Source organism: Protopterus annectens, chromosome 1.part1, assembly GCF_019279795.1.
Source record: "Protopterus annectens isolate FY-2018-M chromosome 1.part1, PAN1.0, whole genome shotgun sequence".
Lineage (NCBI taxonomy): Eukaryota > Metazoa > Chordata > Ceratodontiformes > Protopteridae > Protopterus > Protopterus annectens.
In genome coordinates this window covers 1,635,728,564-1,635,752,971 of record NC_056726.1, presented here as the reverse complement: position 1 = coordinate 1,635,752,971, position 24,408 = coordinate 1,635,728,564, and the positions used below count along the sequence as shown (strand labels likewise).

The 24,408-nt window shown below is 40.4% G+C and overlaps 1 protein-coding gene across 1 annotated transcript in view; it reads left to right on the top strand.

Moving 5' to 3' along the window:
• The first annotated feature begins 19,757 nt into the window (after positions 1–19,757).
• The window catches only part of GNL2 (G protein nucleolar 2), an 859,639-nt gene continuing 854,988 nt past the window's right edge, over positions 19,758–24,408 (top strand). Inside the window, 1 exon segment of the mRNA XM_044083721.1 lies at positions 19,758–20,016. Coding sequence (XP_043939656.1) covers positions 19,953–20,016 — 64 coding nt within the window. The 5' untranslated portion in view covers positions 19,758–19,952.

The following is a 24,408-nucleotide window of genomic DNA, read 5'->3' as shown; positions in this document are numbered from 1 at the left end:
GCACTTGATAAACACCCTGGGGGCTATGGAGAGGCCAAAAGGCAGTGCTCTGTAGTGATAATGAGTGGCTCCCAGCTGAAATCATAAATACCTTCTGGATTGTCTGTTCATTCTTATGTGATAGTATGCATCCTGAAAGTCTATTGAGCACATCCAGTCATCCTTGCCAAAAAAGGGCAGAATGGACTGAACTGTGATCATCAGAAATGTTGTGTATCAAACTGAGTTTTTCAAGTCACTGAGCTCCAAAATTGGTCTCCAGTAGCTGTTTTTGTTTGGCACTAAAAAGAATCTTGAGTAAGTTCCAGATTCATTGTGGTCAGGTGGGACCTCTGGAATGGCTCTTTCTTCTACCAGCTTTTGTATTTCTAGTGCTACTGTTTTCCTCTGACTGGGTGGAACATCGAGAATTTTGCATACAGGTGCAGGAGGTAGGGCAAATGGAATTATATAATCTCTGGAAATGATCTTCTGCATCCATGTCTGTTGTGTTATCTCTAGCCAGGCTCTGTGGTGCAGGTATATTCGACCCCCAATTGCCTCCAGAGGGTGACAATCATGCCTCCTTTCAAAAACACTTATAGGGTCTATCATAGGAAGAATTTCTGGAGTCTTGATTCTGTGGTCATCCACTGATATATGGGACTCATCGCCCATTTGAGTTCCCCCCTCTGCTCCTGGGGTAACTGTCTGTAAGTGACTCTTGGAAAGCATCATGGGACTTCCTGAACCACATTTTTTGATCAACTTGTTGATTCCTAGAAAAGGATCTTTGATGGTTTGAAAAATGTACATCCACTGCACAAAGGGTGTTTCCATGTTTCTCACACTTGGAGAGTGTGTCCTTCATTTTTGGGCAAAACAATAAACTGCCATGAAAAGGTACATTTGTGAAGAACTGCAAAGTATAACTTATTTCAGTGTAACCAGCTGAAGTTTGATTAAGAACTATATGTCATTTGTATAAAGAATCATATGCCATCTGTATAAAGAAAAAAAGTCTCTGAATTTGTTTTATAGAAAATGTATTAGGACTGTATGTCACTTGAAAAACAAACTGATTTTCATAAATGTTTTTATCTCAAATGTATTTGTAAAATTGTTTGTGCCAAGATATTGTATCTACAGAGGATCCTGCTGGACAAAGTAGGAAAATACATGTCAGACTGCATGCATTTATGTTAATAGAGGTCTCTGGGAAAAATAGTTAAACAGCTAATTTTCTTGTTTTTATGGGTTTAAGACATACCAAGGAAATGCCAGTGAGCCATTAAGTAATTAAAATATTATCCCTTTGTTCTGAAAAGAAATGGAGATGGTATCTCTAGTCTTTTGCTCTGTGAATGTGTATTGACTTTCCAGCAGCTGCATCAAAGCAGCAGGACTTCATCCTGCACTGCATTTCAGAGAGAAATATTTGTGAGAATCTGAGGTCAGGTGACCAGATGTGGGGGAATGTCTTACTGAAGAAAAAAAATAAATATTCAGCTATCTGATCTCTGATATTATTCTCTTTGCCCTTTTTCTGCTTGTGGAGCTGAAACCAGGATCTGCCTTGCTCTACTAAGTACAAACAGGGAACAGTTTCTCTTGAGTACTGCTAAGAATACAGCAAGTTGTTAGTTCAGATTAGTGTTTTTCTTTTATTATTTTAATATTCCCTGTGAAGAGATCTCTGTACTGTCTACTGTGGATATATTTTTCGTAATTTTTATGTATCTGTATTATTATTATTATTATTATTATTATTATTAAATATATTTAAACCTTTTATTGTGGCTGTTCTTTTAGAAAAGTATTTAATTTTTGAGAGTACCTGTACTTACTTGATTAGTGTCACCGTGTGGGCCATCTCTGAAAGCCTTGGCTGTTTTTGCCTAACTACCTCTATTTGTATTAGTAATATTTTACACAGTATTAATTGCGTACCCTTTGTAAGGCCCTTACAGTAGCTGATTAAGAGCTGACTGGTGGCAGTGCATTTAACTACCTTATGGTCTGGGTACCAAGGGAGTACGGATAGTGATCTGTGCCAGCGTTTCCCTGGTGTGTATGAAAAAACAAATCTCAAAGTGTGTGCGTGTGTGTGTCAGCTACTTGGATCAGGGGCACAGAGCACTAGTTTCACAGGGAGAGTGCTGGAGGACTTGGCTTGGTCATTCGTCTGAGGACTTGACCCTGTTTCTGTGCTAGTGGGGAGCCTTATTAGGGTGTTGGTGGGAGACATATAAGAGTTCCAGACCCCGGCTGACTGTGTACCCTGTTGCCTCTTAAGGGAAATTGTGCTTGATGTAGAGAGCTCTGCATCTGTAAATACTGTGTGTATTTATCTTTCCTAAAGTGCACATGCCCACACTAGTGTCAGTAGAGAGCATTGAGACTCCTTGGTCTCTGGCCCAGAAGAGGGGCATCACAGCATCAATGAAGGAAGACAAGAAGGGCTCCGCAGAATCACACAAGCACATCCAAGCTTGCTTCCTGATAGAATGCGTGAACCCGCTGCCTTTGAAGCACCTTCAGGTGTATGCGACAGAAGCCCCATGGACAAATCAGAACCAGAGTGAAGAGTAGCCAACTGTGAAGCCACAGAAAGTTGAGCCTCAGCAGTAGTGGTCCAGGCAAGGGATTTTGAAATTCCTTGATCAAGTGCATTTGTAGTCCTGTAAAGTGTGGCAAATACTTCAGCAACCAAAGAGCAAAGCTCACTGAACCATACACATGCTTCCCAAATCTGTTCAATGCCCTGGACTTCAATTAGGGGTGATGGACAGAGGAAAGCTGCTCAACAAGTTCCTTCTTGGTGGCTGCCATCATAAGCATAGCATGTACAGGCACGTCTTTACTACAGAATTCCCTACCTACCAGTGGAGGCAGAATCTGGAATGGTCTCTTGAGGATTTGCTCAAATGAGTCAGGTTCCTGCCACACCTGCCTACAGGTCAAGTAAATCAGCTCATCATTGTGTGACTAATCCAGGAGGTAGATGGGCCAGCTCCAAAGTCCTCCAGGAATACTGACTCTTGTTGGGAAGGATTAGCACAGTACCAACTACTATTCTGGCCAAGGATTTCAAGAATGTCTCCAAATGAAATGTGTTCAGGATCTGATGGTGGGAACCCTTCCCTTTCATTAAAATCAGAATCTTTGGTGACTGACTCCTAAGGGGAGCCCAAGTGCCTACTTTTGTACTTCTTCCTAGGGACTTCTTAAAAGGGATGCTCCAGTGAAGTATCAGAAGAGACAGTGAAACCCTGCTGGGTGGTCTGGAGAGTTTGGGCTGGCTGTCCCTGTGGTGTAGAATGATGTCACTCAAGGTGCAGGGACATCTGAGATAGAATATCTGAGGGGGTTAGGATCCCACTGCTCTGCTAAAGCAGAGAAAACCCTCTTCACCACTGGAAAGGAAGACAACAGAGCCAAGATGCCAGGCCTCTGGCCTACCCAAGGCAGAAGTGGGAGCCTAGCTGTCCAGTGGCAAAGCTCCGAGAGGTATAGAAGGCTTTGAAAACTTCAGAGTCAACTCCAACACCTCAGATCCAGCAGGAGTGCTTCAGCTCAAAGAGTCATATGGCTCCAAAGACATCTCACAACCTTATCTTGCCAGTGGTGGGATGTGAACCCACTTCTCCAGAGAGACTGTAGACTTAATACAGTGCCTTAGACCACTCGGCCACACTACCTCCTTTGAGTTGGTACAGGCAGAGATATCTTTTGATCCACAGATAAAGCCATCCTCAGATCCCAACCAGATGGACCCAGATGGACCCAGAAGACTGGGATCCTGGGGCTGTGAAAGGATGAGTTGGATCAGAGAAGGAGTTATTGGTGGAGTGACAGAAGGCTGGACTTCATTAACCATGGTGGTGGGATCCAGGATAACTCCCATATGAATCTTCATGGTGAGAAATCTCATCATCATCCAGTCGACATCTGCTTTTGCACCAACTGAATGCTCCTTTTTAGACTGGCCTAAGACCAGATATTCACCATCAGTAGACCCTTTCTCAGACAGACTACCTAGTCCATTTTTGGAAAGAAAAAATGTCCCTCAACCCAGTCTGTTTTCTCTACCAACCTGACAGAGCTGAATGTGTTGAGATTGGTGTATCAGCTCCTCCTGGCAAGAGGGATTCCAGGCATGTGCCTGGTTCCAGCTCCTTCAAGTACCAGAACACTTTCTTCCTTGACCCCTATTACTGCTCCTCCTCTGACCTCCAATGAGGCTTTAGATATTCCAGCTATGACCTTCTCTGTGCTGTTTCAGTGCCAGTGAGATTCCTATCTCTGATACCGATTCACCCCTGGGTTCCTTGGCACCTTGGGTTTCTGGAGACCTCTCGGGTCATAAGTATGCTGTTGTTTCTGGGAGGCAGGATTCTAGTCCAGTTTTTTCAGAGCCATCTCTGCACCTTGGGGCCTCAGCACATATTAGCTTGACACTGGCTTTGGCCTTGGGGAGGTTTCTTAAGAGCAGGGTGGAACCATGGTGCTAAGGCAGTCCTTCTCTGTGTCTGTCTTCCTTCCTCTTTGGGGGGACCAGCTTTCCAGGTCCTGGAGAGGGCCTAGTCCTCTGTAGGCATAGTCACCCCCTTCTCTTTCAGAGCAGCTCCCCAGCCCTTTCCCTCATCCAGAGCCCCAGCTAATCTTAACACCTGGACAGCAGGAGTTGAATCTGCAAGGGTCTCCCATACCAGGGTTGGTCTGTTGTGATACCTCCTCAGATTGTCTCAGTGAGGAGGTTTCTCAGAAGATGAAGTATAAGAGGAAACACTTGGATTCCCTCAGGAATCTTTCACAGAGGAAACAGATTATGATTAAGGGGAGGGTTCCCCACAGTGACCCCCGGAGGACATTTAATTCTTGAAATCCTAAAGGAGAGGGGTGTCTGGGCATCCCAACAACCCTCCTTGGATGAATTAGTGTACTTGCAAGCTTTCAGCACTCAACCACCTACCTGTTGGGTATCTCCACCTGCTGATGAGCTCATTAAGATGGTCTCGCAATAGGCAAGGAAGGCTCCTGATTCCATAGAACCCATCTCCAAGAGTCCAGACAAAATCTTAATTGTTCCCAAGAACCACCAGTTCTGGGCAGAGGGATTGTTGTTAGATGCCATGGTGGTATCAGCAGCTACAAAAAAGAAAGTGGCAGAGGAGAATTCCACTATCCAGCCTCCTACTAGAGAGTCTAGGATGTTGGCTAGATTTGGAAAGCAGATCTATGCTTTATTGACTTTTGCATTACGGTCTTTAAACTTTATGGCACACTTCAGCAGATTTCAAAGGGATCTGGTTAAGGACATATCAGATATCCTGGCAGGAGCCATGTCTGTGGAAGTCCAATATAATGCTGCTTTCCAGTTGGCAACCCTTGAGTCTATTACAAATTCGTTTATGAGGCTCATAGCATATGCAGCCAAATGGCTGACCAAGGCAGCGGGTTCAGGCGTAGCCATAAAGAGACATGCCTGGATGTGCTTATGTGATTTTGCTGAGCCATTCAAGTATTCATTCATCAATGCCCCCTTTGATGGCTCATTCCTTTTTGCCCTAAAGTATGATAGACCTTGTCCAGGAGTGAGAAGGATGGAAAGACCCTTACTGTTGTAGGTGTAGGCTTTTCTACTCCTCAATTATCCTAGTCTATGAATCAGAACAGTGGAAAAATGTAGTTTAAGAAATCCTAAGGACCTTTCCAGGACACATGTGGGAGCGGCTTCCCTGGGGAAGAGAGGGAAGCTTTAATGGAAGACACTGTCCATGTGGTGGAGGAGGCCCACAAGACCAGGCAGGGTTCCAGGGACTCCTTTACTGGTAAAGCCTATCAGCACTTCTGAAGAGAGCCCAACTGCTGCCCTCTGAAGGCAGTCATGGGGCATTTATCCTTGCACCAACAAGCCTGGCATCAGATAACTTTGGATGTTTGGGCACAAAGGATTATAACCAGAGGATGCACTGTACCCTTCTCTTCCCCTCCCTGCAATTGCAAAGGTTCCCCAACATTCCATCCAGTCAGAGGGAACCAGCAGTTTTAGAGCTTCAAAAATTGCTGGAAAGAAAAGAGTCATCCAAGAGGTCCTGCCAGACCAGATAAAATCCAGGATTTACTCAAGATTATTTTTAGTGACAGAAAAGACAGGGAACTGGAGACCACTTTTGCATCTAAGCATTTTGAACGACTGCATTCAACAGACAACTTCCAAATGAACATGGTTCAGTCTATCCTCCCATTTCTAGGGAAAGAGGACTGGATGTGCTTGATATATCTCCAAGATGCGTATAAACACATAAAAATGAGGAAGCGCTCCAGAAGATATCACCACTTCCATCTGGGAGACAGTAATTTTCAGTTTAGAGCTCTTTCTTTTGGTCTCACCAAAGCCCCAAGGGTGTTCACCAAATGTATGGCAGTAGTAGCTGCTCACTTGAGACTGCAAGGATTACAGATGTATCCATACTTAGACGACTGGCTCCTTACCACTCTCACCAGGCATCATACAGAACAAGCAAGGAGCTACATTCTCTGGTTTTGCTCCAACCTAGGGATTACGACCAACTATGAATAACCTCATCTGAATCTGACTCAGACATTGGAGTTCATAGGAGCAATATGGAACAGCAACACTTGCATAGCCTCCCTCCCTCCACAGAGACTATTGAAAATCAAAGCCCAAGTAAGGAAAACTGTCAAGAACAACAGAGTTCTCACATGACTTGTTTTACAAGGCTTAGGTTCAATAGCAGCAGCCATGGCTTTACTGCCCCTAGCAGGATTCCACATGAGATTTTTACAGTGGCTTCTGGCATCTCAATGGTCCATTTTGAATCAACCAAGGTCAGATCAGGTTTTTATTAACAACCATTGCAAGAACGACTTAGTTTGGTGGTGCCAATCAGAGGAAATTATTTTGGGCGGTCCCTTTATTCCTTCTCAACCCCAAGCCATAGTGACCACGGACGCCTCCCAGCTGGGGTGTGGGGCATTATCTGGGCAAGGCTGTCCAAGGCACTTGGTCCCCCATGAGGCCAACTTGCATTTCAGTGTCCAAGAGTTGAGAGAAGTGCTCTTAGCATTGCAGGCCTTTCAAACTATTCTTCCCTTTGGGACTATTGCAATACAAATAGACAATATGTCAGTGGTTCAGTATGTCTGTGGTTTGGTACATCAACAAGCAGGGAGGAACCAAGTATTACTCCTTTTGTCAAGATGCTCTCAGAATGAATAAAATAATTTTCACCTTTGAGGATAAGTTACACTTGATAAAAATGGTTTTACTTCCTAAGATCCTAGACATAGCTCAACCTATTCTGATGCTTCCCAAGAAAAATCTTCTTAAGCAAATAAACACACTATTATTAAAATTTGTATGGTTTCTTAAAAGAAATAGAGTGGCTTTCTCACATCACATTAGACCATGGGAACAAAAAGGACTAAACATTCTGGATATTAAATCTTACATAAATGCTTTCATACTTAAAACTGTCTCAGACTGGATAAATTCCACTTACTTCTCTAATTGGAAATTGTTGCATTCTGTTATACTAACAATTGAAAATAGCTTATCAAAAAAATCTCTGTAACAGACAAAGTTAATAAACTATGGTACTTACTAGGCATTAATATGCAATACAGTACAATAAAAGCTACTAAATTAAATTTGATCAATCTTCTTTTTACTGTATTCAGAAAGTTTGTTAATGTAAATATGGATAGAAAACTTTGGTTTGATCTATTAATTCTTTTTACCATTACAAAGAATTTTTCTGATAGGGTACATAGAGAAGTTCTCATATCTGGGGAACAAAGGAATATTTTTGGCTGGCAACAATGCATTAAAAATCTAAAGGTCTTAGATATTTAATATGTAAAGTCATCCTATGGAATATCATCACAAGGCTGGTTAATACTGCAGAGCATTTTATCATATTCTCACAATCTGTGTAGATTCTCATAAGAATATTCTAAAATTCATAAACGGGCTGTTTGGAATCATTTACAATGATCAAAACATGAAGAATGCTATTGTACATTTATATGGAGAGATAATAACCTATAAAACAATACCCAAAGCAATATACTGGCAACATATTACCAAAGGTTAGTCAATATATTCATCACTAGAAAACAAATCAAGTATTTTACTTTCTGTTAAACTCGCATCCAATTCACAATATTGGAGAATATTTAATTAGAAATTTTTACATAGCACTTTTTTAATGTCTGATAAAATTACTAAAATTAGTTCCTCCAGAAATGGACTATGCTGGAGATGTGAGGAGACATTTAAAGCTGATTGGTATCATATCTTTTATGACTGTACTGTTATAAAGACTTTCTGGAGTAATACTAACAACTTCTTACAGGCTATATTTACAGAATCCTTTGTTTTATCTAAAGCTCTAATACTATTAAATGTAAATGAAGGTCTCTGATTCAATAAAATCAATTTATATTTGCTTTGGACAATATTGTCAATTGCCAGGAAATGCATAACAAAAAGATGGAATTCCAATACAGCACCTAAAATGGAAAATTGTTTTATCTCTACTGAAGAAGACAGCATTGACGGAGATTAAAATCAAAGAACTCAGAATGTATCCTAAGCCATTAGTTAATAACCCTTGCAGAAAAGTTTTGCAATTGATTGACACTATTTAATTGGATCTTAATGTCTCTCTCTGATTTTTGTATATCTGAATTTATTAACTTTGTTTTTATTTGTTTTAATTTCTTTCACTTTTGTCAGGCTTAATGTAAATATTGTATATAGTTATTTAATTGGATTAAAACATATAATACTATATGATTGATCTACAAATTATTATTTGAAAAGAAAAACAGTTGAGTAAAAAAAAGATGCTCTCAGAATGTGGCAGTGGGTGATCTCTTCCAACCGCTGTTTTATACTGATGCATATTCTAGGGAGTTCAAATGTGGTAGTGGATATACTGAATAGGTGCATTCTCCTGACTCATGAGTGGTCTCTCATTCCCAAGGTGATGAAAAAGATTTTTCATCACTGGGGCCATCCTTGCTCTGACTTGTTTGCAACACCCCTGAACAACAACTGTCGCAACTAGTTTGCCCTAATCCCTCCTAAAGTGGAGTCCATGAGAGATACTCTAATGCACAATTGGCCCTCTGGTCTTCCATATGCTTTTCCCTATTATCATTAATTCCTCAATTCCTAAAGAGATCAATCAGGTTTAAGAACAGGGTAGACCTCATTGCTCCCTTCTGCTTCCCCTTCCTTTGGCCTTGTCTGATTCAGTGACCATGGACTCTGGACCCAGATCCAGATGTCCTATCCCATGCATAGGGATTGATTCACTCCAAGCTCCAAAATCTCAAGCTCACAGCTGGGTGTCTACAGTTCCATTGAAAGCCAGGTGTAGTAAACTTTCTTTCCCAGTTCATTGCATCCTTTTAGCATCCCATAAGCCCTCTACCAGAAAGCTGTACAGCAGCAAATGGGGAAAATTTTCTTTCTGGGCTTGTGATAATAACATTGATCTCTTTTCCACACCTATTGATAACATTTTACAATTTTTAGCTTTGCTCTTTGACGCAGGAGCCTCTAGCTCTACTATCAGGGTACAACTGGTGGCTATTTCAACCTTTCATAATGGATTTGAAGAGAATTCCGTAATAGCTCATAAACTCTGCAAAGGGTTCTTAAGAGTTACCTTGATGTTAAATCCACCATAAGGATCCATTGACGCACTAGGATTTGAATATGGTATTACAGTCAATATTTCATTCCCCTTTTGATCCTGCTGCTGATTGTAACTTAAAATTTCTAAGTTGGAAAACTATTTCTCTAGTAGCGGTTACTTCGGCCAGAAGAATTTCAGAAGTCCAAGCCTTGTCTTGCAAGGCACCTTCCCTGATATTTCATAAAGACAGGGTTTCCTTAAGAACAAAATCTTCCTTTTTACCAAAGTTGGTGTCAGAAACGAATATCAATCAGATGATCCATTTACCTGTGTTTTTCCCAATTTCTCAAACAAAGGTGAATACTGTTTATATTACTTAGATGTTCACAGACAACTCTTCATAGAACAAAAGATATTGTTTGTGTCATTTGCACCTGCTAGAATGAGCAAACCAGTCACCAAAGTTACTTTAGCAAAGTAGCTGAAAGAATTTATTTCCTTCATATACAACAAGAGGAAAGTTAAATTACCTGGTCCTGTTAGGGTGCATTCCAGTAGAGCTGTAGCTGCTTCAGCAGTTTTCCTCTCTAGGGCATAAATTGATTATATTTGTGCAGTGTCAGCTTGGGCTATGCCACATACCTTTATCACTCATTACAAATTGGACCTAGTCTGTAGTGGGAAGAGCGTCATTTGGTTCTATGGTGCTCAGGAATACCCTCCTATGAGCCCATCCAAGATGTATGGTAGCTGGGGTCTCTGTCCAAAGTGTCAAGGATAAAATGAAGATTGACAATGTCAGATAAAGAAGTTATGTACTTACCATAACATTCAATATTCATTTATCCTTGACATCACCACCCTTCTTTCCCCTTCCATTCAGATTTCTTTGTGGGAAGACTTATGGTCCTAACTGTGCATTTATTTGTAAATGACACCAGATATGGTGTCATTAAAGTTATTTCAGAATTATGCTATCTTTCTGTTTTCTGTCTCCAAACTCGAACTGAGGTAACTTAAAGAGGAGCATCATGGGTAGGATCTGGCTGGAGAGTTTTTTGATGTTCATGAGCTGTAGTAACAGCCGAGTCGGTTCCAAGGTTTGGAACTGAATTCAAGTGTCAAGGACAAATGGAGATGGCCAACACAGATGGAATGTTATGATAAGTACACAACTTAAATGGTAATAAAGTTACACAGAATGTGTAGCTTATATAAAAGGCAGGAAAATAGCAACTATGGAAATGAGAATTACAGCTATTGTGAAAGAGAAAGGGAGGAAATATCTGAGTAAATACAAATTTATAAAAAAGATTTTAAAAACTCATCTGTGAAGAACAGCTCAAGAGCTGAAATGGTGAACACATGTTATTTGAAAAGTGGCAAATGAGACCTGGGGTATGTTAGGGGTTGGTGCATTATAAGTAAGGGAGGAGCTTGAGAACTGTTTGGTGGTCACAAGGTATAATAATGGCAAAACCCAAGACTGAATGGCAGAATGAAAACTGACATCAGTTTGATATTTGTAGTACCCATTACTTCAGCTAGGAGAACTTCAAAACTGCAAGCCTTATCTTCTGACCCTCCTTACTTCATTTTTCATATTGATAGGGTATCTTTACGAAAAAGTCCATCTTTTCTTCCAAGGTTGTGTCAGGATCCAACAATAATGAATCTATTAACATTCCATTCTTCCCACATTTCTCCAGCAAAGACAAATACATTTTACATTACTTGGACGCTCACAGACAATTACATTTCTGTCTACATATAACTGACAAATTCAGGAAATCAAGATTAATTAGTCATCTGGTCCTTTTCCCCAATAGAATTCAGCCATGTTGTACAGAACAGGTTAGAGGACAAGATGAAAAGGGTCATATCTCCCCCTGTATACAGTCCTCTCCTCCACTAGAAGCTAACATTTTCAAATAGAGCAGGCTAGCTTCCCTTGGCTGAAAGGATCTGGTCCTTCAGCAGTGGTAATTTGTATGTAAGGGACCTGAAATTATGCTGAACTACAAGAATGTAGTACAGGTCTTTTATAAAACACAATGCTTCATTGCTGCCTGTGTACACCAGAGGTGATAGAGTGTATTCCATTAAAATGGGTCATTTTCCCAACTAGACTGTAGCCATATGGTAGAGAACAGGATAGAAGAGTCAATAAAAAGGGTTATATCTGCCACTGTACAGTAAAGTGGCTACAATGTATTCACAGAATGATGGCCCATTCCTTCACTAGGATCTAGCATTTTCACATAGCGCAGGCTAGACTACATTGGCTGAAAGGCCCTGGGTTCTTCAGCCATGGCAATCTGTGTTGAAGAGGCTGGAAATTATACTAAACCAAAAGAATGAGTACAGTTCTTTCTTTAAAAATGGTCATTCCTGCCTTTCTATACCAGAAGTGACAGAATCTATTCCCATAAGAAAGGACCTTTTCCCAGCTAGAATTTAGCCACGTTACACATAACAGACTAAAGAACTTGATAAAAAGTGTCATTCTTGCCAGTGCACACTAAAGGGGTTAGAAGCTATTCACAGAAATATGGTCCTATCCTCCAATAGAATTTAGCATATTTAGATACAGTAGGTTACATTCCCTTGGCTGAAAGAACCAGGGACCTTCATCACTGGCAATCTGTTCTGAAGGGGCCTAAAATTATGCTCAGCCAAACTAATGTAAGTCATGTATTTCCAAAAAGAATGGTAATTCCTGCCACTGCACACCCAAGGAGATAGAGTTTATTCCCAGAAAGATGATCCTTCCCTCTACTAGAATCTAGCATTTTCACATAGAGCAGGCTAGATTCCATTGGCTGAAAAGACCTGGGTCCTACAACCATGGCAATCTGTCTTGAAGGGGAAAGAAATTACACTCAAACAAAAGAATGTAGTGTAGCTCTTTCCTACAAAATGGTCATTCTGCCTTTGCATACCAGCAGTGACAGAATCTATTTTCATAAAAAGGTAATTTTCCCCACAAGAATTTAGCCATGTTACACATGACAGGCTAGAAAACTCAATAAAAAGGGTAATTCCTGCCAGTGTACACTAATGAGGTTAGAAGCTATTCACAGAAAGATGGTCCTTTCCTCCACTAGAATTTAGCATTTTCTGATACAGCAGGCTATATTCCCTTGGCTGAAAGTCCAGAGAAATTCATCCCTGGCAGTCTGTTCTGAAGGGGCCTGAAATTATGCTCAGCCGAACAAATGTAATTCATGTATTTCCAAAAAGAATGGTAATTCCTCTCACTGCACCCCAGAAGAGATGAAATGTAATCCCAGTAAGATGGTCCTTTCCACCACTAGAATATAGCATTACCTCACAGAGCAGGCAAGATTCCCTTGGCTGAAAGGCCCTAGGTCCTTCAACCATGGCAATCTGTGTTGAAGGGGTCAGAAATTATGCTTAACCAAAAGAATGTAGTGCAGCTCTTTCCTAAAATAAAAAAAATGGTCACTCCTGCCTTTGTACACCAGAAGTAACAGAATCTAGTCTCATAAAAAATGTCCTTTTCACCTCTAGAATTTAGCCATATTACACATAACGGGCTAGGGGACTCAGTAAAAATGATCATTCCTGCCAGTGTACACTAAAGGGGTTAGAGCTATTCACAGAAAGACGGTCCTTTCATCCACTAGAATTTAGCATTTTCTGATACAACAGGTTATATTCCCTTGGCTGAAAATACCAGGATCCTTCATACGTGGTAATCTCCCCTGACGAGGCCTGAAATTATGCTTAGTCAAACAAATGTAAGTCATGTATTTCCAAAAAGAATGGTAATTCCTGTGACTGCACACCAGAAGAGATAAACTTTATTCCCAGAAAGATGGTCCTTTCCTCTACTAGAATCTAGCATTTTCACATAGAGCAGGCTAGATTCCATTGGCTGAAATGCCTTGGTTCCTTCAGCCATGGCAATCTGTGCCGAAGGGGTCAGAAATTACACTCAACCAAAAGAATGTAATGCAGCTCTTTCCTTAAAAAAAAAAAAAGTAATTCCTGCCTTTGTCCACCAGAAGCAACAGAGTCTATCCACATAAAAACGGTCATTTCACCACTAGAATGTAGCCATGATAAACATAACTGGCTAGGGGACTCATTAAAAAGGGTCATTCCTGCCAGTGTACACTAAAGGGGTTCGAAACTATTCACAGAAAGATGTTCCTTTCCTCCACTAGTATTTAGCATTTTCTGATACAGCAGGTTATATTCCCTTGACTGAAAGTGCCAGGATCCTTCAAACATGGTAATCTGTTCTGAAGAGGCCTGAAATTATGCTCAGCGAAACTAATCTAAGTCATGTATTTCCAAAAAGAATGGTAACTCCTGCCACTGCACACCAGAGAAGATAGAATTTATTCCCAGAAAGATGGTCCTTTCCTCCACTACAATCTAGCATTTTCACATAGAGCAGGCTAGATTCCATTGGCTGAAAGGTCCTGTGCCACTGCACAGCAGAAGAGATAAAATTTATTCCCAGAAAGATGGTCCTTTCCACAACTAGAATCTAGCATCTTCACATAGACCAGGCTAGATTCTGTTGTCTGAAAGGCCCTGGGTCCTTCAGCCATTGCAATCTATGTTGAACAGGCCAGAAATTATGGTCAACCAAAGGAATGCAGTAAAGTTCTTTCCTAAAAAATAAAATGGTCATTCCTGCCTTTATACACCAGAGGTAACAGAATATATTCCCATATAAAAGGTCCTTTTCACCACTAGAATTTAGCCATGTTGCACATAACTGGCTAGGGGTTGCATTAAAAAGGGTCATTCCTGCCAGTGTACACTAAAGGGTTAGAAGGTATTCACAGAATGGCATTCCTTTCCTCCACTAGCATTTTCTGATTCAGAAGGTTATATTCCCTTGGCAGAAAGTACCAGGATCTTTCATATGTGGTAATCTGTTCTGAAAAGGCCTGAAATTATGCTTAACCAAACAAATGTATATCATGTATTTCCAAAAAGAATGTTAATTCCTGCCACTGCACACCAGAAGAGATAAAATGTATTCCCAGAAAGTTATGCTCACCCAAAAGAATGTAGTGCAGCTTTTTCCAAAAAAGGTCATTCCTGCCTTGGTACACCAGAAGTAACAGAATCTATTCCCATAAAAACGATCCTTTTCCCCACTACAATGCAGCCATGTTACAGATAACAGGCTAGGGAACTCAATAAAAAGGGTCATTCCTGTCAGTGTACACTAAAGGGTTTGAAGCTATTCACAGAAAGACGGTTCTTTCCTTCACTAGAATTTAGCACATTCTGATACAGCAGGCTAGCTTAGCTGAAAGTCCAGGGTAATTCATCACTGGCAGTCTTTTCTGAAGAGGCCTGAAATTATGCTCAGCCAAACAAATGTAAGTCATGTATTTCCAAAAAGAATGTTAATTCCTACCACTGCATACCAGAAGAGATACAAATTTATTCCCAGAAAAAAATGGTCCTTTCCACCAGTAGAATCTAGCATTTTCATATAGAGCAGGCTAGATTCTGTTGGCTGAAATGCCCTGGGTCCTTCAGCCATGGCAATCTGTGTTGAAGGGGCCAGAAATTATGCTCAACCAAAAGAATGTAGTGCATCTCTTTCCTAATAAATAAAATGGTCAATCCTGCCTTTGTACACCAGAAGTAACAGAATCTATTCCCGTAAAAAAGGTCCTTTTCACCACTAGAATTTAGCCATGTTGCACATAATCAGCTAGGGGGATCGATAAAAAGGGTCATTCCTGCCAGTGTACACTAAAGGGATTAGAAGGTATTCACAGAAAGACGTTCCTTTCCTCCACTAGAATTTAGCATTTTCTGATATAGAAGGTTATATTCCCTTGGCTGAAACGACCAGGATCCTTCATATGTGGTAATCTGTTCTGAAGAGGCCTGAAATTATGCTTAGCCAAACAAATGTGCATCATGTATTTCCAAAAAGAATGTTAATTCCTGTCACTGCACACCAGAAGAGAGAAAATTTATTCCCAGAAAGATGATTCTTTCCACCACTAGAATTTAGCATTTTCACATAGAGCAGGCTAGATTCCATTGGCGGAAAAGCCCTGGGTCCTTCAGCCATGGCAATCTGTGTTGAAGGGGCCAGAAATTATGCTCAACCAAAAGAATATAGTGCAGCTCTTTCCAAAAAAAGAAAAAAAAGGTCATTCCTACCTTTGTACACCAGAAGTAACAGAATCTATTCCCATAAAAAGGTCCTTTTCCCCAGTAGAATTTAGCCATGTTACACATAGGCTAAGGGACTCAATAAAAACGGTCATTCTTGCCAGTGTACAGTAAGGGAGTTTGAAGGTGTTCACAGAAAGACGTCCCTTTCCTCCACTAGAATTTAGCATTTTCTGATACAGCAGGTTATATTCCGTTGGCTGAAATGACCAGGATCATTCATCCCTTGCAATTTGTTCTTAAGGGGCCTGAAATTATGCTCAGCCAAACAAATGTAAGTCATGTGTTTCCAAAACGAATGGTAATTCTTGTCACTGCACAGCAGAAGAGATAAACTTTATTCCCAGAAAGATGGTCCTTTCCACCACTAGAATATGGCATTTTCACATAGAGCAGGCTAGATTCTGTTGGCTGAAAGGCCCTGGGACCTTCAGCCATGGCAATCTGTGTTGAATGTGCCAGAAATTATGCTCAAACAAAAGAAATTAGTGCAGCTCTTTCCTAAAAAAATGGTCATCCCTGCCTTTGTACACCAGAAGTGACAATCTATTCCCATAAAAAAGATCCTTTTCCCCAGTAGAATTTAGCCATGTTACACATAACAGATTAGGGGACTCAATAAAAAGTGTCATTCCTGCCAGGGTACACTAAAGGGGTTAGAAGCTACTCACAAAAAGACGGTCTTTTCCTCCACTAGGATTTAGCACTTTTTGATACAACAGGTTATATTCCCTTGGCTGAAAGGATCAGGTCCTTCATCCCTGGCAATCTGTTCTGAAGGGGACTGAAATTATTCTCAGCCAAACAAATGTAAGTCATGTATTTCCAAACAGAATGGTGATTCCTGACACTGAACACCAGAGGAGATAGAATATATTCCCAGAAAGATGGCCCTTTCCTCCACTAGAATCTAGCATTTTCACATAGAGCAAGCTAGATTCCGTTGACTGAAAGGCCCTGGGTCCTTTAGCCATGGCAATCTATGTTGAATGTACCAGAAATTATGCTCAAACAAAAGAAATTAGTGCAGCTCTTTCCTAAAAGAAAAAAATGGTCATTCCTGCCTTTGTACACTGGAAGTAACAGAATCTATTCCCATAAAAAAGGTCCTTTTCACCACTAGAATTTAGCCGTTAGGAACTCAATAAAAAGGGTCATTCCTGCCAGTGTAGAGTAAGGGAGTTTGAAGGTTTTCACAGAAAGACAGCCCTTTCCTCCACTAGAATTTAGCATTTTCTGATACAGCATGTTATATTCCCTTGGCTGAAAGTATCAGGTCCTTCATCCCTGGAAATCTGTTCTGAAGGGGCCAGAAATTACGCTCAACCAAAAGAATGTAGCGCATCTCTTTCCTAAAAGATAAAATGGTCATTCCTGCCTTTGTACACCAGAAGTGACAGAATGTATTCCCATAAAAAGGTCATTTTCCCCACTAGAATTTAGTCATGTTACACATAACAGATTAGGGGACTCAATAAAAAGGGTCATTCTGCCAGTGTACACTAAAGGGATTAGAAGCTAATCACAGAAAGACGGTCCTTTCTTCCACTAGGATTTAGCACTTTTTGATACAGCAGGTGATATTCCCTTGGCTGAAAGGATCAGGTCCTTCATCCCTGGAAATCTGTTCTGAAGGGGCCTGAAATTATGCTCAGCTAAACAAATGTAAGTCATGTATTTCCAAAAAGAATAGTAATTCCTTCCACTGAACACCAGAGGAGATAGAATTTATTCCCAGAAAATGGTCCTTTCCTCCACTAGAATCTAGCATTTTCACATAGAGCTGGCTAGATTCCATTGGCTGAAAGGCTCTGGGTCCTTCAGCCATGGCAATCTGTGTTGAATGTGCCAGAAATTATGCTCAAGGAAAAGAAAGTAGTGCAGCTCTTTCCTAAAAGAAAAAAATGGTCATTCCTGCCTTTGTAGACTGGAAGTAACAGAATCTAGTCCCATAAAAAAGTTATTTTCCCCACTAGAATTTAGCCATGTTAGGGACTCAATAAAAAGGGTCATTCCTGCCAGTGTAGAGTAAGGGAGTTTGAAGGTTTTCACAGAAAGACAGCCCCTTCCTCCACTAGAATTTAGCATTTTCTGATACAGCATGTTATATTCCCTTGGCTGAAAGTATCAGGTCCTTCATCCCTGGAAATCTGTTCTGAAGGGGCCAGAAATTATGCTCAGCCAAAGAAATGTAAGTCATGTATTTCCTAAAAGAATGGTAATTCCTGCCACTGAACACCAAAGGAGATAGGATTTATTCCCAGAAACATGGTCGTTTCCTCCAGTAGAGTCTAGCATTTTCACATAGAGCAGGCTAGATTCTGTTGGCGAAAAAGCCCTGGGTCCTTCAGCCATGGCAATCTGTGTTGAAGGGGCCAGAAATTACACTCAAGCAAAATAATGTAGTGCAGCTCTTTCCTAAAAGAAAAAAAATAGTCATTCTTGCCTTTGTACACAAGAAGTGACAGAATGTATTCCCATAAAAAGGTCCTTTTCCCGACTAGAATTTAGCCATGTTACACATAACAGGCTAGGGGACTCAATAAAAATGGTCATTCCTGCCAGTGTACACTAAAGGGGTTAGAAGCTACTCACAGAAAAGCGTTCCTTTCCTCCACTAGGATTTAGCACTTTCTGATACAACAGGTTATATTCCCTTGGCTGAAAGGATCAGGTCCTTCATCCCTGGAAATCTGTTCTGAAGGGGACTGAAATTATTCTCAGCCAAACAAATGTAATTCATGTATTTCCAAACAGAATGGTAATTCCTGCTACTGAACACCAGAGAAGATAGAATTCATTCCCAGAAAGATGGTCCTTTCCTCCATTAGAATCTAGCATTTTCACATAGTGCAGGCTAGATTCCGTTTGCTGAAAGGTCCTGGGTCCTTTAGCCATGGCAATCAGTGTTGAATGTCGCAGAAATTATGCTAAAAAAAAAAAGGTAATTTCTGCCTTTGTACGCCAGAGGTGACAGAATCTTTTGGAATAAAGAAGGTCCTTTTGCCCAGTAGAAATTAGCCATGTTACTGATAACAGGCTGGAGGACTCAGTAAAAAAGGTCATTCCTGCCAGTATACATGAAGAACAGGCTAGGTACCCTTTGCTGAACGGACCAGGTCCATTCAGCCAAAGAAATCTGTACTGAAGGGACCTAAAGTGTACTACTCTTCCAAAAGCCTCCTTTATATTCTATTATAGAAACTCCTTTTTCTCACAATAATTCACCTTCTTTTACAAACCAGGTTATTCCCCTGCTTTGTGTTAACAACTGCAGGATTTTTTTTTACATAAATGTTAACTTTAATCTCCCTTTCAGGTGAACATGAGTAATTTTGTAAACTGCAATCCAGAATGTTTTCCTGAATTTGTCTTTTATACAATATAATCTACTCTGCTTTAGATGAAAATCAGGTTAGGAATTATTCCGATAAATAAACTGTAAAATATTTATAAAGAAGTTAATATATGTTTCAGGCTTTTTCCCCTACAATCTACTGTATTAAAAAAAGCTAGATTCCATGCCCTGAAAGGACCCTGTCAATAATATGTATTACATCAGACTACCTCATGTTTATTAATAACTAGGTCCTTTCAGCCAAGGGAATCTATCCTGTATTATGTGAGAAGGCTAAATTCTATTACTGCAAATAATGTCTTCTTCCCCACTAGAATTTAGCCTTCTCACATAGCACAGGCTAGATTCCCTTGGCTGAGAGGCCCCAGGTCCCTTCAACCAAGGGAATCTAACCTGCTCACAGCAACGAGGCTAGAATCTATTGCTGTAAAGACGGTCCTTTTCACCAGTAGAATCTAGCCATCTCACTATGAGCGGACTAGATTCCCTTGGCTGAAAGGCTAAGTCACTTCAGCCAAGGGAATCCAACCACAACTATAGTCATACACACTTCTTCCAACTTATGTATTTAATTTTACTGACGCTAATGATGACACGTTAAAAGGTAACGGGTCGCGGATCTATGACGCCCCATTCTTTTGCCCAACAGTAGTATAGTGAAGACACGCGGAGAAAAAGTATCTGGGTTGGTTGGGAGTTATCCAGCTGTTTATTTATTTTCCGTTGTGGACTAGCTTTTCTTGGCAGTAAACATGGTGAAACCACGATTTAAAGGAAGAAGTACAATTAATCCCTCCAGCGCCAGTACCAACCCAGGTAATATTTGTGTGTTACATTTGGATTAAGTTTGGAACTTCTAACTGTGTGTGTCCCTCTTAGCAAAGTATAGAAATGTGATCCATAGAAATTAGGTTAAAGTGTTGAGAATGAGCTTAATTTAAATTACAGATGTAGCTTTCATTCTTAACTTGCATATTACCTGGCTTTTGTGCAATTCTACTGATGGATGAAGTTTCCAGGTTTCCTGTAGTACACAGAAGATGCTTTAATCACGGTACCATTAAGTAGATGGTTAAATCACAGCTCACTGCCTAGCGGTAGCCACATTTGATTAGGATGTTAACTGTACAGTTCTACGTTTATTTGTAGGGCAAGTTATTGATATGTTAAAATTAAACATGGTACTGAATCTGAATTTGCGTAAACATAACCCCGTGTTTGTATGATTGAGTGTTTTGCGTTATTTTTGAGTCTTTAACTAAGTTTTTGTTGTTATGGTGGGATGTCTAAACGATTGATGTCTTCAGAGGTGAGCTGACATGACATCAAGTTACTTATACCTTTGACATGCATGCATTTAATTTCCATCATGCCTTTCAGCCATCCTGTTTTGGCTCAAACATTTTTTTCCCTGAAAACTGGTGACCCCTTCAGAAAAGGAGATGGATTATTATCTACAAATAATGACAGTCATTTCAGGTGTAGGCTTATTTTTACTGCAGACAATGCAAGCTAATGCAACAATGCTTGAAAGTAACTGTGATTGGTCCTTTATTCTTGATCATGTTTTGGTTTTATTCTGGAGACAAGAAATTGACATATTTTGTAGATAACCATGGTATGGGCTATTATCTTCTTTTTCTAGTTTTACCTCAAATCACTGTGTAATAAAACATGTATATTGTGTAGAGTACCAAATATTTTTTGTCACCACTTCTCTGCTCTTGTCCTTGATGGATAGCAGTTCCCCATGCTAACTGTGCATTTTAAAATTAAAAATAAACTGGAGCAGTACACACTAACCTCACCGAACACTTCATTTTAACCCCAAGTCCAGCAAAATATTACACAGTAGTACAAGTAAGTGTGTATATATATGTATATATATATATATATATATTTATATTGTTATACAAACTACAGTTACTACCACTTCCCACCACTTCCCATCATAAAACCAAACTCCACAAGGTACAAGAAGAAATTTGTGATCCTTGCACTTAAGCTGTTTTCAGCAGTGTTAGAGTGACAGTAAATCTAAACATTATTCCTGTAAAAGCATGATTGAAGTTTCTCCAATACCTAGTTGCACACAGGACAACAAATCTGAGTGACAAGCACTGTCCCCCTAGTTGCAAATCAGATACTCCTGACATTGATTGATATTCTCACTCCATCTGTTTACTCAATAAAAAAGGGTCTGTTGCCATGGTTGTGAACTTTCCCACTGTCCCCCATTACCAGTTTGGTGGATATGGGCATCCTGAGGCAATGTAGAAATTGCCTTATGTTTACTGACAACCAGTTAATTCTCAAGCAAACTGATGTGGTATGTGAGTGATGTATTTACACAATGTCACTGGAGGCAAAGCTCTCACATCAAAGTGCTGTTAATGTCAGTAAGGTTGTCAGTAGTACGCATGCTGCACCCATCACACACAATTCAAAGCAGACATAAAGACCCACATATGCTGAGGCATGTAAATGTAACCTTCCTAAATTGCAAAGACCTCCTAGATGAAGTACACATAACAAACACCCTCAGCAGCCCCAAATGCGCTCTTTCAAAACAACACCCACATCAACACATAGAGCTACATCTCATGGAGCCTCTACGACTCTGCCCATAAGGCAAGCCACTACACAATCCAACATTCTAGTCACTGGAGACTCCATCATGAGACACACTGATGTCCCTCTCCACCAGGCTGAGTAAGGAGAAAGTCACGGTCGGTTGATTATTTATTTACAGTTTGTTTACCAGGATAGTCCTTTGGGCTGTGAAGAGCCCATTTTCAATGGATTCCCGGGGAGAAAAGCTGCTTAGAAACATTATACAATGTAAACAAAACATTAACATTAACATTAAGTAATACAGGTGAAGAACATAGTCTAAAAAATGTCAGTTTACAGTAGAAATTTAAAAAAAAGAAAACTTAAGAAAAAAATTAGTAAATATTCACAAATAAATTTGTTTACACAATGAAAATATAACAGTAGAGCCAAAAAAAGATCTTCGCATGGTATCATATCAGAGTTATAGTAGGGTAGGGGACAAGAGGAGTTAAGTGTAGAAGTAAGAAAAGAGGGAGTAGTAAGAAGTAGTGTACAAGTAATTAGGTGGAGGGAAAGGTGGTTAAGAGGCAGTCTAGCTCAGTATGAAAAATGAGGAGAAAGAGTGAGAAAACAGGGTAGAATGCAGAGAGGAGTTATGTGGGGTGAGAACAGGAACATTCCCAGAGGGATGTAGGGGCTAGAATCCACCCATTATGCATGCAGTCAGGTCACTGAGCATAAGTGGCAATATGAGTCAATGAGTAAATGACCGGAGACGTACCTCCTTAGACTATATGAAGAGAGATGACATGGAGCTCTTAGAATATGTGTCTCAGGCTGGTATGAGCCTAGCATTGAGCAGCATTTTACCTTCTCCAAGGATGATGCCACAACACGAGCAAAAGATGATTGACTTTAATAATTGGCTTAGTTTCTGGTGTCATTCTAAGAGGTTGCAGTATTTGTCATTATGGAAGGAGATGTTCAACAGACCACGCAGCTTTGCCAGCGATGGTCTGCACCTCTCCCTCTAGGCGTTTGAATATTAGCAAAAACATTGTCTTCCCCACAGTGCCTTTTTTAGGCAATGCCAAATTGAAAGTACTTCAATATAGCAAATCAAAACCAAGAAAATATAAAGGTATTACTGCTCAATGCTAGGAGTCTAAACAACAAGCTCCACTACCTAGAAACTCTCTTCATCCTAGAGCATGCTGACATCTGTGCTGTCACTGAGTCATGGTTTAAAGCTGGAGTTCAAGGTTATAATGCCTTCCACACATGGTGTCTCTGTTTATATCAAAAAAATAAATATACTTCAAGACTGGTCAGACAGGGCAATGCACTTGAGCTGCTCCATGTTCAAATCACCATAGGAAAAAATCCAGTACCACTTCCTTGCAAGCTATAAGTCTAGGTCCCCATCTGACCCAGGAAACCCATACCATGTGTTTAAACTTGTTAGGAACACTAACCATCCATCCCAGTACCATATTAATGGGTGACTTTAATTACCCCACTGTTAACTGGGAATCCTATACGACACCAAATGTACATGCACAGACATTCCTAGATTTTGTAAACACAAACTCCCTGGACCAGATAGTCAGTACACCAACCAGGGGTGCAACCATACTGGATCTGCTCCTCACTAATATGGGAGAGTGCTGCACCCCCCCCCCCGTAATGTTTTCCCTGGTAAGTTCAGACCCCCATCCCCCCCCCCCCCCGTAATGTTTTCCCTGGTAAGTTCAGACCACAAAATGTTCTCCTTTGAAGTAAAAATAAAACCTGGACACCCAGCTAAACTTGGAATATTCAGGAACTACTCTAAGGGTAACCTCCTGCTATTAAATGATAACCTTGTAAAATTTCAAGCCCCCATAAACCCTGAAAACACTGTTGCCTGTACAGAGCTGTTCACAAAAACCCTGTACAAGCATGTTAATAGCTGCATAGTGGCAGCTGTACCCACCAGGAAGAAATACAGAGCTAACTAAAAAAAAAAACAAGCAACACTGGTGGAATCGCAAAATCAGTAACAGAAGGAAGAAAATCATGGTAAAAATTAGAAGGTGCAGCACCCAGCAGGATAAAAGCACTCTCACCAAACTAAACAAACAACTCAGTGAACAAATAAAGTCTACCAAAACCAAATAGGAGGTAAGTTTGGCCTTCCAGGCCAAGGACATCCACAGAGTATTCTTTAGCTATGTCCACAATGTCAAAGGCAGTACACAATTGTGTGCAGAGCTCATTGTAAATGGAGCCACCTATACTGAGCCAGAAGATATAGCAAACTTCCTGGTTGATAAATTCAGCTCTAACTTTACCCCTTTCTCTCCCCTCAGGAAATATCATCAAATATAACTCCCCCTACTATCACTAGGGAGCAGGTCCTTAATGCTCTCTGTAAGTACAAGAACACTGCATCAGTGGACCCATACAGTATGCTAGGATGCCTTCTATATAGCAGGAAACATGACCTATCAGGGCCTCTGGAATTACTATTTAACTGTAGCCTCCAAACAGGCTTCATGCCTCATGAATGGAGAACGGCATTAGTCATCCCTCTGCACAAAGGTGGCCCATCTACATACACTGGAAACAATAGACCCATAAGTCTCACTGGTCTTGTATGTAAAGAAAGAA